At 38.4% G+C, this 14,092-nt stretch overlaps 1 protein-coding gene across 1 annotated transcript in view; it reads left to right on the top strand.

The window, feature by feature from the left end:
* The first annotated feature begins 566 nt into the window (after positions 1 to 566).
* Positions 567 to 14,092, top strand: part of F9 (coagulation factor IX) — a 32,396-nt gene continuing 18,870 nt past the window's right edge. The window contains exons 1-4 of the mRNA XM_012665307.1: positions 567 to 674; positions 6,275 to 6,438; positions 6,619 to 6,643; positions 10,630 to 10,743. Of these exons, the coding sequence (XP_012520761.1) occupies positions 587 to 674; positions 6,275 to 6,438; positions 6,619 to 6,643; positions 10,630 to 10,743 (391 nt within the window). The 5' untranslated portion in view covers positions 567 to 586. The remainder of the gene's footprint in view (positions 675 to 6,274; positions 6,439 to 6,618; positions 6,644 to 10,629; positions 10,744 to 14,092) is intronic.

Genomic DNA, 14,092 nt, shown 5'->3' with positions numbered 1-14,092 from the left:
TATCTATATATACATAATATAATAAGTATGTGTACATATGTATATATGTATGTGTGATACATACATACATGTGTTCTGATAGAGCCCATATGCTTCACCATATGGGTACATGGCACACCACAGTTTGTAAACCCCTGATTATGAGGAGGAGCATAAAGGATTCACCCAGTGATTCAGCGTATATAAACGCATTTTAAAGTATTTTTAGGTGAATGATCAAATGACTGTTTTTTCCCTTTTTTTCAACTACATGACATGAGTGCTCCCTGACAAAGATAAGATGGGTCCCACTGATCAATTTTGCTGCCACAGCAACTGTAGCCACTATGCCTAGCTCCATTCTGAAGATGTGTCACTTCTTGCTTTGGCCTCAAATCAGCCACAATGGCAGAAACCCATGAAATCACAGATGAAGCTTAATGATGACCACTTCCTATTCTCTTCACTTGACCCAAGAGACCATTAGAAATAGTCCAAAGACTCACTGAGGGAAATGGATATTATTTCCCAGAAGTAAATACAGCTCAGCTTGTACTTTGGAACAACTGATCGACCTCGCCACTTGCACAATCTACTAGCAAAGGTTATGCAGTGCCTGAACATGATCATGGCAGAATCACCAGGCCTCGTCACCATTTGCCTTTTAGGATATCTACTCAGTGCTGAATGTGCAGGTTGGTTTCCTTTTAAAAATATATTGAGTATGCTTGTCTTTTAGATATAGAAATTTCTGGTGGTGTCTTCTTCACTAAATAATGATTGCATGATTGCGGGTTAGTAAGTACTGGGTCTCTGGTAGCTGGGTTTTCTTCTTCCTCATTTTTAAAGCTAAATAGATTTACAATGCTTATAATACATTTTTTATTTAATGAATACCATTGAGCTTATGACTTGACAATGTCATTCCTCTTAAAAAATATTCATCTCTTTGATTAAAAAATTAAAAGTGGGAAAACATTTTAACAAGGAAACAAAAGAATATGCAGGAAAAATTAACTATATATTTTTGGGTTTTTTTGACTCACCCCTTTGAAATCAAAATAGGAAACATTAAAACCATCAACAATGGTCTTATTTACACAAAAAATCTGATTTTAAGATATATGCTGCATTTCAAAATTTTGGAACTATGTAATGAGGCATGTCCCTAATTTTTAAAATTATATACCTTCAATTTAAAGTTTTAGTTAAAACTCCAAGATTAACATTTCATTAGTAAGTAGTTATATGTTACTGAAGTTTTTCATGGATTAGGAAAAAAATAATCTTGTCTCTATTCCAAACATCTTAGAGTCGATATTTGGAGAAACACAATGCTTAGTTGAGCTCCCTAGGGGAGAAAAGCAAGTCCAAGAATTGATGTAAAGAGTAAGACCTTAGTTAATGTAACGTATATCATTTTGTTTTTTCACAACTACAGACTTTATATATTCCCCAGAGGAAGGCACACAGGGAAGAAATTATCACATTTGGACAAATAGCATGTTCTCACAGGAAGCATGTATCACACTCACTTGTCAACCTTCTCAAATCAAATCTAGTAGCTGACAGTACCAGGATCAGGGGTGCCAACCCTAAGCGTCCCCAGAAAGCAGACTGGCCCTGTGGTTCCCACTCCAGACATGATGTCAGCTGTGGAATCAGACTGAAATGCTAAAATAATGATGCGAGAATACAGAGGTTAAACTATCAAAGTGGGTAGAGTCAAGGGATAAAGAAAATTTGTTGGAAAACTCACAAAGCAGGACATAAAGCAATGTCATTAGACAGCTCATCAGTGTGACATCTGGGAGGACAAAGAATCAAAACCTTTTCTTAGAGATAAGTGGTGAGATGGTGAAGGTTACAAGAGGGCTGCTGCCCCCCTGAAGACATCAGATGTTGGAAAAAGGATAGATACAAAGAAAGAGGAGCTAGGATTTCAGAGCTGGGGAAATAATGACTAGAGATAAACGTGAAGGGAGGTTAAATATATAACCCCCAGAAAATACTAAGGAGAAAGGCAGTGTGATTCTGGAGCCATTATAGTCAGAGATAATAGGTCCTTGAGGAGAGGGCCAGAGGAATTTCCCTAAGGATAGACAGTATTGATGCAGCACTCTTTTCTGTTATTAAGCTGTCATTGGCATCTAAAAGGAGTGATTTGCTGAGATGCTGCATTTTCATGGCTGCTGCTGTTAGGAATTATTGCATCAATTTGGAATTTTGAAATCAAAACTGTTCTGTAAAACCAATTCTGTTTTGTAAAGTGTATGGATCAAAGCTATCTTTCATTCATTCAGACATTACTGAGTTACTACTATGGTGCCAGGTACTTCGGCAGGGTACTAGGGGCATGGGGATAAACCAAATTCCCTCTTTTACCTAAAATACCATGAGGTCAGGTGAAAAATTTCAATATAATGTGACAAAATGTATACTAGGTGCTAAGGGATCATAGAGAAAGGAATACATTAAATGGCGAAACACTTGACAGACAGTATTTTGAGCAGGGTCTTGAAAGATGAGTAGGAGTTCACTCTCCTTAAAAGTCTTATCTAAGGCATTTTATGCAGAGAGGATCACTCATGTGCAAAGACCCAGATCTACAAGAATGTAAGATATTTCATGAATTCTGTATAGTTTGAATATTGACTATGACAAGTAAGGCAGGAGAACTAGGCAGGGCTGGGTCAACAGATAATAAAGGCCCTAAACTAAGGAGATTGGACAGTAAAATGCAATGTGGAGCTATCAGAAGTGTAAACATAAGGAGTACCACTGCTGGCTGATTTAGGATGCTCAGTCCGGCAGCACTCTGATGAACTGATGAGGGTGATGCCAAGACTAGGGGAGAGCAGTCCTGAGGGTATTGCAATCATCCAGGGCAGACACAAGGGCCAGAACCTGGCAGCAGCTGGACAAAGAAAAGGGGAATTCAAATGATATTAAGGAAGTAGAAATGACCTGACTTAATAAGCATCTGGGTATGGAAGGGGAAGCGTACAGAGTATGTCTTGAGCATTTTGAGCTTGATGTGATTATGCGACACAGCATAGTAGCTAAGAGGATGGGCCCTTTAGTCTGACTACCAGAGTCTAAATCATGGCTCTGATATTTTAGCATGTTACCTTGGGCAAAGCATTTAGCCTCTCTGAACCTCAGTTTTCCTTATTTACAAAAATGAGGTGGCAGTGCCTACCTCATGGGACTCTTGTGAGGAGGAAGTGAGATAATGGAAAGTACTAAGCACAGTGTCCAGCACAACAGAAGCATTACATAAACATCAGCTATCGCTGGCCACATTACAACGGACAGAGCTGGAAAGATGATGTGAAATTCAGACGATATATCTGACTAGAGGTGGGTACTTGGGACACAGTGTTGTATGAACAGCAGTTACAGCCATGTGTGTGTGAACACCCAGAGAAGGAGTAAAGATATTGTGACACCTAGTACAGTGCCTGGCAGTAGTGGTTAAGTGCTCAGTAAATTTTGCTGAAAGGGTTAGAGCCAGACTAGTGTGCAGGGAGCAAGGCCCATAGGGCATAAATGTACTTGCACACCTTGAGAGTGAGGACCCCTTAAATGTTATGCCCTAGACGTCTTATTTACCCCGTTTTAGTCCCAGCCCTGGCAAGTATGTGTGGAGTGAAAAGGGAAAAGACTGAGGCTGGTGCCTGGGAGAACCCTGGACATTTCAGGGCTAGGCAGAGAAGAAAGTTAACTGATTCAAGTGGTGGATGGATAACAAAGAGTTAGAGCCAAGAGGAGAACCAGAATAAAGTGATTTCATGGAAAGAGTTTACTGAAAAGGCAGATCAACAATTGGAAATGATTTAGAGCAGTCAGTAAATACTGAACTCAAAATCATCCTTTAGGAGGTCATTGCTAATTGTGACAATAGTCATTTCATTATATGAATGGGAGAATGTAAGTAAAGAGCTACACAAAATTGTATTAAAGAGCTAAAGAGAATTGAGAAAATTAAAAAGAAAGCCAGCATGAGAGGAGTAGGGAGAAAAAGAGTCCACCAGCATATGCCAGCCTACACATTATCTCACTAATCCTGTCAACAACACTGAGGTAGACATTCTTATTATACTACTGTTATACCCATTTTACATTTGACAAAGGTAAGGTTCAGAGTTTATGTGACTTGTCTAGTGTCACACAGTCAATAGGAGGCAGATACGTGATTCAAACCACCCAGGTCTGTCTGATCTGATTCTAAACCCTGTTTTTTCACTTAAACACACCATGCAGTTGGTCCTCCCTATCCATGTGTTCCGTATCCACAGAATCAAGTAACTGTGAATTGAAAATATTCAGGGGAAAAAATGGATGGCTGTGTCTGTACTAAACATGTACAGACCTTTTTTTCTTGCTATTATTCCCTAAATGATATAGTATAACAACTATTTACATTGTATTAGCCACTCTAAGTAACCTGGAGATAATTTAAGTATACAGTAGGATAAGCATAGGTTATATGCAAATATTATGCCACTTTATATCAGGGACTGGAGCATCTACAGATTTTGGTATCCACGGGGGGTCCTACAACCAATCTTCTGCAGATACCGAGGGACAACTGTAAATGGATGCCGGTATGGATGCTATTTAGGAGTGCCCAGGGCCGAGTAATGAGTTGCCAAGGAGAGAGTCGGGCCTGATGGAGGCTGGGAGGCATCAATATGTGGTGGCACCTATCTGTAGCTTGGTGATTCCCCCCATGGTGCTGGGCCATCTGGGAAGAGAAGAAGGAAGGCAGATGGTGGCACTGATCTAGAGGTTGGGATTGCAGGGGAGGCGCAGCATTGCAAAGGGGTGAAGGGAATTGAGAAAGTTGACAAGTGAAGAGTTGAAGAGAAAACATCTAGGCTAAATTCGGGAAAAAGTGAGCTCAAAGGGGACTTGCAGAGCAAGAGAAAAGCAAGGACATCGAGGGACTAGAACACTCCATAAAGTGAACAGCTGCAATGAAAATAAGGGACTAAAGTTTAGTTCATTTTTTTTTTTTCAGTTAATGAGAAAGTAGTCCCAAATGCCCTGGAAAGTTGATCTTATAAGCACTTGGTCCTGTTGAAATGGCATCAGATATATTGCTAGTCTCTTGAAGAAAGAAACAACTCCAGGCAACTTCTTGAGTTCCTCTTATTAATTTTACATATATATAAAATATATGCACACACATGTATATATATAAACACACATGTGTGTGTTTACGGTCATGCATAGCTTAACTGGGATACATTCTGAGAAATGCATCATTAGGTGATTTCATCATTGTGCAAACGTCATAAAGTGTACTTCATAAACCTACGTAGTCTAGCCTACTACACACCTAAGCTATATGGAAAAGCCTATTGATTGTTCCAAGGGTACAAACCTATACAGCATGTTACTGTACTGAGTACTGGGTATTGTAGGCAATTATAACACAATGGCAAGTATTTGCATATCTAAATATATCTAAACATAGAAAAAGTACAGTGAAAATACAGTATTATAATTTTATGGGACCATCATCATATATACAGTCCATTGTTTACTAAAACAATGGCACATGACTGTACAACTGTACATGTAGAGAGACAGACAGGGGAGAGAGGGAAGAAGGAACAGAATTCAGACAGAGACCTCAACCTTCCAGAGTTCAGGAGTGACCCTACAGACTAGGCAATCATAGCTAAAATAAACTATATCCTGAATTCCCGAGAAATGCTTAAATCACTGGAATTCCTATAACACATGCTAACTGAAGGTGTTCCGGGTCTAAAGATAAAAAAAATTAATGCAGTGGTTTTTATTTAACATCTAGTGAGAGACACTGGAGTCACATTTACAGCTGGACCACAGTTGCCTAAATGTCTGTTCTTCAGGAGACATTTGTTGCAAAGTCATTTGGGCAACTGCATCCTGAAAACACAGCCCAGCCAGGGTGATGGATCACCTTGCAAGGATCTGCGATGAGCTATTTTCAAGTGATGACAAACTGTGAAGTTAACTGCTTATTTGAGAACTTTCTTTTTCATCCAAAGTAAATTCAAATATGTTTGAAAATCTGACCTTTTATTACTGGAACTCTCCTGACTAAAAGCAAAATTGAATTTTAATTCCTAAATCTTCGTGTGCATACAGTACTGTGGAAACATCACAGATTTTGGCTCTATGCCCCAAAGAGAAATTGGCTTTGAGATTACTTGGATTAAAAACAAAGTCTTTCTTAAGAGATGTATTTAATTTTCATGATTTTTTCTTTTTTCTAAAGTATAGCTCTTTTAAATTTCAGTTTTTCTTGATCGTGAAAATGCCAACAAAATTCTGAGTCGGCCAAAGAGGTATAATTCAGGTAAATTGGAAGAGTTTGTTCGAGGGAACCTTGAAAGAGAATGTATAGAAGAAAAGTGTAGTTTTGAAGAAGCACGAGAAGTTTTTGAAAACACTGAAAGAACAGTGAGTATTTCTATATAATATCTTTCAGAAGCAGAGCAAAGAATATAAAACCTTAAAAAAGACACATCTCTTTGGAATTTTAAAATATCCATACATATACATGTATTATAAAAGAGAAGAAATCAACACCAAAGCACTTTAGATGCTACCATTAACTTGTCCTCATTTTTTTCTTTATAGACTGAATTTTGGAAGCAGTATGTTGGTAAGCAATTCATTTTATTCTCTAGCTAATACATGAAACATTCAAGAATTTGTATTTTTTTCTATATAAATAGATAATATATCAAAGTCTATCAAAAGGACACAGAGCAGTACAACCCTTTAACCTAAGATTGAACGGTGATATACTACAGCTTTAGGCTAGTGTAGGAGCTATCAACTGGCAGTTAAGCTTGCTCCTCCCTAGGGCTTCACAAAGAACATTGTTCCACTCCAGGAAGCTGGAAGGAAGAAACTGAAATGATTGTATCTTAGGACTTAATGAGAGTTTGCAATCCTAAGGAATCAGAGAACGATGATTGACTTAAATGTTTATTGTTTCCAAGTCCTCCTCTTTTAGATGGCTGACCGAGGTCTTCCGTGATTGTCCTTCCCCACCCTTCACATTGCCCTTCTCATCTCCTCTCCTAAGATGCTCCTCTTCACACACTGGGCTCTAGCCATCCTGGCCTTCCTGTTGCTCCTTGCACACTCTAGGAATGCTTCCATTTTACATGCTTTATCTGGTTGTTCCCAGCTTCCCCTGGGCTGGTTCCCTCACTTCCTTCAGGCCTTCACCCAAATGTTACCATCTCAATGAGGCCCACCTTGATCATCTATTAATATTCCAACCTGCCTACCAGTAGCCTCACCACTCTAGACACCCATGTTCTGTTCTATTTTTAATAGCACTTTTCACCACCTAATGTATCGTATCATTTCCTTATACTATTTGTCATTTATTTTTCCTACTCTACTAGAATGCAGGCTTCATGTTAGCAGAGATATTCAATTGTTTTGTTTTTTCATATATTCCTATCACCTAGACCAATATCTGGAACAGAGGGACTCAGTAAATATTTGTCCAATTAACTGACCAAAAGGAAGAAAATTCAAAACTTTAATGACAACTAATTTTAAAATTACTGTCATTTAAAATCCAGCAGTAGGATTTTGAGGGAAGGTAAGTTTCAAAGATTGATTTTGCCTAAGACCATCTGTATGGATAGAAACAAATTAACCTAGACACCAAATTCACCAAATTCCACCAGTTGGAGATCCAACTCTATTTTTTACAAGTTTCTATTCTGGAGACACTATTGGGCATTATCTTACCCTCATAACTCATAATTCCTCCACTATTGTTTTAAGGCATGAGAGAAAATGAGGTTCACTCTTATATTGCTTTATCTACCTTTGTATGTTTTTGGTGATAAATGCTACCATGACAATTTCTACTGAGGTATTTCCTAAAGTTAGTCCAAACAAGTCTTTTTACTCTCTATTCCCACTGAATTCAAAACTTTGAATCCTAGGATTTATTTCTAAAAGCAAATCAATGTCTACTTTTCAAAAACATATATATTCTTGGCTGTATTTAAACTCCCATGATCCTTTCATTGCCTACTCCCACCCCCAGCAGAGTATTTTGAAGATGGGCCCTGTCTTCTAAGTCACACAGGTTCATTGTTGGCTAGACCTCAGGTACAGATGATACCTGGGGAATATCAAGGGCATGATTCTGTCACTACTGCTTTGGCAAACAAAAAATAAAACAACAAAAACAAACAAACTTCATGCCTCTTTTCACTTACAGTTGGGATTCCTAATCACTGCAAAAGTAGCCTATGGACTGGGCCCAGTGGCTCACGCCAGTAATCCTAGCACTCTGGGGGGCCAAGGATGGAGGATTGCTTGAGGCCAGGAGTTCAAGACCAGCCTGAGCAAAAGCGAGATCCATCTCTACAAAACATAGAAAAATTAGCTGGGCATGGTCACATGCTTGTAGTCCCAGCTACTCAGGAGGCTGAGACAGGAGGATCGCTTAAACCCGGGAGTTTGTGGCTGCTGTGAGCTATGATGGCACCACTGTACTCTAGCCTGGGTGACAGAGCAAGACTCTGTCTCAAAAAAAAAAAAGTAGTCTATGCCATTTCTCACATCTAGCAGGCACCCAGGCTCCTCACTACTGTGCTACTCTGTAACATCAACTCACCACATAAAGAGCTTGGTTGAAGAAAAATGATCACCCAACCACATTAACTAGCACCTGTCAAGCACTTTATAGTTTACAGAATGCCTATCACATTTAACCCTCACATTATCTCTGTGAGAAAGGCATTATTAACACCATTTCACAAAGGAGGAAACTGAGGCTTAGAGAGGTTAAGGGACTTTCCAAGGGTCACCCAGATGAGGGGTCATGAAGCCCAGAAGAGAACCCAAGCTCTCCACTGCCCACCCCCTTGCTTTTGCTATTACACCTCAAGGCCTTTGAATCTAAACACAGTTATTCATTAAACAGGAGCCTAGTAGTCTTAAACAGGAATCTCTCATTTGGCAAGGTCTTGTCTCTTGTTGTCTTTGACCCCAACTGTCTATGGCTTTGCCTCAGCCCAAAGTACACACAGACAAGAACCCAAAGGAGGACTAAATGCAGGATAAAATGACACTCATTTTAACGATATGTCTCAGCAAATGAGTTCCTGCGTAGCTGGCTGAAAGCCCAGACCCTTTCAGTGAAACATCCTAAATAATTCAGAATTGTTGGTCTATAATATAAAGTGCAAATGTAGCTCGTTTTTTAGACCAGTCCTGAACATCAATAATAATAAACCAGAGATAACGTATTTTGTTTTCATAGAATTGGAACAAATTGAAGCATCTGTACAAAAGCACACTGGATCAAGGGGCAAAGGAGACAAGGTCTAATTTTTACTGTAATCAGATTTTCCAGAGAGGGACTATTTCTGAGGAAGGGATTTTAGTCCCTTAGTCAATGGGACCTAGATACATGCTTCTGACAGAGAGGAGGGAGAACAGGCAGGGCTCTACACAGTAGATGTCGGGGAGTTTTACTCTAAGTATGACTGGTAATTAGAAATGTCTCCTTGATTTCCCCCTTTTCTCATTCTTTGATTCTTATTGTTATCTTTATCGCTTGGCTCTTTTGTTTCTCATATATTGAGTTCTTACTGATCTAGGTCCAATTTTTCTTCAGAGCTATTTTTCTTAGCTCAAAGTGCGTACCAGTCTCCTTTCCAGTTCTATTCATCCTTTTCTCCTGAAGCTTCCTTAGAAGTAGAGATTGAGGCAGAGCACTAAGAAACCAGACCAAAAGATTCCTTCTCATCCTGACCCTTCCCCTCTCGCTTATTTCTTCCTCCTGTTTTCTTACCACCAGTGTCTTCAAAGGCTTTCAAGAACTCTGCAAATATAGAAACTCCAGGAAAGATAGAATGAAAACATAGCCAATCTATACATGATAAAGCACACTGTAGAATCTTTTTAAATTCTTTATGATATATTGAATGCTGTTTTCTCACTTTACCTAGACCATTGGGAACCTAACTTGTAGATCGTAGACTATCTCTAAGCAGTAACAGATGCTCCTGGCATCTTTTCTATTGTCTTGGAGCATTACTGCATACCACACTTCAAAGTTAAATGACAATATAAGGAAGCAGATACATTTGCTCCATGCCTAGACTGCCAGTTCCTAGAGTAGAAACACCATATATTATTTAGTTCAACTTGTTCTGCAAGACCTGTGAAAGAGTAGGCCTTGTATGACATATGGATAATATTTGTTGAAGTAATTCAATTTGATTTAGAATTAACTCTGCCATCATTTTATAAGGAAGGATTGAAAATATTTCTCACAATATGCTGATATTTCTATACAATATACTGATATTTCTATACAAAAAAAATGTTCTTTTCCCTCTTCCCTTGGATTACATAAACTATGTACATGCCTTCCTTGGGACAATTTCTTAGGATAGTGGTAGCCTAGAAACCTTTGCTTGGGTGGCTTTTAGAAACTCAGGAAGACAGGAGCATCACATGCCTCTCTATAGACAGCTGGTTTTCATGTCAGTAGTTCTGCTCTGGCCCTAAAATCTGTCCCATTCCCATAAGTCTGTGCAGGGGAGGACTGGGCATTGTAAGCAGTGTATCTGCTAATTCAATTTTTAACCTACCTCAAAGATGGAGATCAGTGTGAGTCCAATCCATGTTTAAATGGTGGCAGTTGCAAGGATGACATTAATTCCTATGAATGTTGGTGTCGACTTGGATTTGAAGGAAAGAACTGTGAATTAGGTAAGTAACTATTTTTTGATTACTCACAGTTTAAAGTTTCCTTTGAAACCAATTGAAATTAGAAAATCCAATATTGACGTATCATAATTTTCTCTTAAAACATATATTTTCAAAGCTTAAAAACATTCCCTTCATCTGTAGTTATATTTTCAGAATATGAGTGCAAGAAACTATATTAAAATAAATTAACAATATTTGGTAGCTAATATTAAGTGGTAATGATGTTCCACTCACTTTACTTATTAATCCTAATACAACCATATTCAGTCAACACCATTATCCCCATTCTGTGTAGCTCCAACAGCTCAAAATAACAGAGGCATAAATGGTTTAGCCAGGACTTGAACTTCAGTTTGACCAAAACCCATGCTTCTAAGTACTGTACTCAAAACTCAGTGAAAACTGAACCCATAAAATTGTTTTAACTCATTAATAAATTGCTGTCAACATAGATAGTGGAAGTCAATTAAGTATAGAATTGGGGTATGACAGACCAATTATCCCACATAATAGGAAATTTTCCACACATACAAACCACGTCACCTGTTAAATTTGTTGACAAAAATCAGAGTTCATTTCTGAATTTGACTATATCGACTACATCAAAAGAGTTCCATAGCAAATATAGGAACATTGTGTATCTATTCTTCTCATAAAGCAGAATATTTTTTTCTGGGGTTTTGATAATTGGAGCAGTAAACCCCAAAGTCCTTTCTCTATTTGTTTATTACCTCCAGATGCAATATTACTGGTATTATGACTGTGAAAAGCACACAGTGCTAATGAAGGATTCTCTTTTTACTCTGAAACTCCAGAAGAATAGAGATGTAATCCTAGGGAATGAATTTAACACCACAGGCTACATGACTAAGGACAAAGAGTAGAAAATTATCAGGACTCTATTAAGGCCTTATAGGAATCCATCTGACAAATGAAAAAGGCATAAAATGAAATGAAATGTAGCAGCTGCACTTGTCCTATTGAGAAAGGAAAAAATGTCAACTGTAATACTGTTCAGAAACCTTTCAGCACTAAAGAAAAATTCATCGATCATCTTCCTTTGAGCTCTAAAAGATCTTAGAAGTAAAAAAAGGAAATGGTGACAGGGCAAAAGCATTTGAAAAGAAAGAAAAGAATGAATGCAGGTGGAAGAACTAGCACACTGGACTTGGACCCCCATTTCCTTGGGTTTCCCAGCAGGGGGACAAACCAATACCTGGGTTACCGTTCCTGTGGGTGTTTTAATTGGTTCAATATCTCTGATGTGCTAATTTCATCTGAAAGGTTATAATTTCAAATTCAGATTTACCTGGATAAATTTGATCTTGCTATTACAGAAACCTACAGAAATCTTTGGAGTAGTTACTCATTATCAGCTTAAATAACATAACTGTTGGAGCTGGGGAAATGAATAACTCAATTAGTCTCAGTTATGACTGAAGGGCATGTTGTAGTAAACTATAATCGAAGACATGAATGTCTTTATCTAGTTTAAAAGTAAAGGTGTTCTAAACAGAGGGAGAGAATAGGCTTGAGGAATGTAAACATAAGCACAAAACTTCTATAACAGAATTTACTAAGTATGTGATGATGATCCACACAGCAAAACTGCTAAATCTACAACTGGCACCATCTCAATACTCTTGGGTTCCCACATTTTGATTTGGTCAGGGCTGTGCAGTTGCACTGCAGCCACCACCATGCCTGGCCTCTAGGGAATATTGATCTCACCCAGTCAATCTGATCAAGGTTTAGGAAAATATTTTCAGCTTGGTTAGTTCAGAAATAAAATGAGAATTCCCTCAAAAAGCTCTTTATCTCAGACACTAGAGGAAAGCAACAGCAAAAGTATACACAAACTCCCATTTAAGCTTTTTGCTCCAAACTAAACTAAAAAATAATTTCAAAAGCTACTAGATAGCACAGTTTATGTGGTATCTGGGCTCCAAGTCTCTTGCCTGACATTGTCTTGGAAAAGGAAAGGAAATTTCCATTGATAAGACTTTTTTGTTTTCTTTTTCCCTTGTTCATCAGGCTCTTCCTTAGAGGAGAGAGATGCAAACATTCAGGGCACTTTTCCTAGTTAGAAGAATAACAATTAATTGACTATTGGATCCCTTTGGCTACAATAAGACGTCTGTATATCTCCAGCTGCACATAAAATCTGAATCTCTTTCAGAGAGATCAAGGCCTGTAAGAATTTGGTCATTCTTGCCCCTTCTAAGAATACAAGAGCCATTTTCCCACAGCAAGGTAGAATAAAAAACCACAGGCACACAAATACTTTTTTTCCCATTTTTCCAGCACTTCACAGACACTACTGTCTTATTTACCATGTATTTCTGTGGAGTGGGGAAAAATAGAACTATGTTGAATTTAGCTGAAAAACGGCATATTTTGCAATAAACTTGTTAGATAGAACATCTTTTTTCCAAGCTCCAGTTGTCACATAAGTGGATAGATCAGGAAAGATGAAATCAGAGTAAAATAAAGCAGAACATGATAACATCTGTAGTAGGCATGAAGGGGATTAGAAATAGTATTTGTGCTAACATGGAGGGAGAACAGATGCTTTGAGAGTTCTTCAACAGATATGCTAGGCACTGAGGCCAGCTTCAGGACCAGGGAGAGAACCCATACCCAATACAGTGCCTAACATTTAAATGTTCAATAATTGATGAACGAGTCCCATTTAGACTGTTCCTCAGGTCCTGCTCTACAGACCTCTCCCCTGGATTCCTTGTGCTATTATTCTATTTCTAGAAATTTGAGCCTTTTACCTGAGGGCAAAATATTACTGATTAGGCAGCAGTATTTCCCACCACAAGCACAAACCAAGACAAAGATCGACAGCAGCAGCAATACACTGGGCCATCAAGGGCAATAACAAATGAGGAAAATGATAGAGAGGGCCGGTTACTTAGCCAAGGACACAGAATCAAAATTGGGAAAACCCCACTGAGTTTACCTGTTCCTGCTGTGCATGCCCTGGAAAAAACCAGGCTGCACTTACCACCTACCTCTGTTAACTTATCACAGCCTCATATTGATTGAACACTTTCTACAGGTGGTATTTGATTTGGCAGAACACTTTAGTATTGCTTTGTAGGAACAAAATCATAGCTAGTAACATGAAGAAAGCCAAGGATGTTATCACTGTTAGTGAGGAGAAAGGTCCTAAGTAAATTAATTAATTAAAAGGACCAAGTGTCATCTTTTCTTGATCATGTATTTAATGGATTATTGGTAGCAAAGGTTAAAGTTCAGGCTGGTTTCTTTGTCCACCTGGCAACAGTTTATTTGCCTCCCCTTATTTCCTGAAGTATCAGTAAGGAGTAAGAGCTAATTA

Source organism: Propithecus coquereli, unplaced genomic scaffold (genome assembly GCF_000956105.1).
Source record: "Propithecus coquereli isolate 6110/MARCELLA unplaced genomic scaffold, Pcoq_1.0 Scaffold99, whole genome shotgun sequence".
Lineage (NCBI taxonomy): Eukaryota > Metazoa > Chordata > Mammalia > Primates > Indriidae > Propithecus > Propithecus coquereli.
This window is presented reverse-complemented; position numbering and strand designations above follow the sequence as displayed.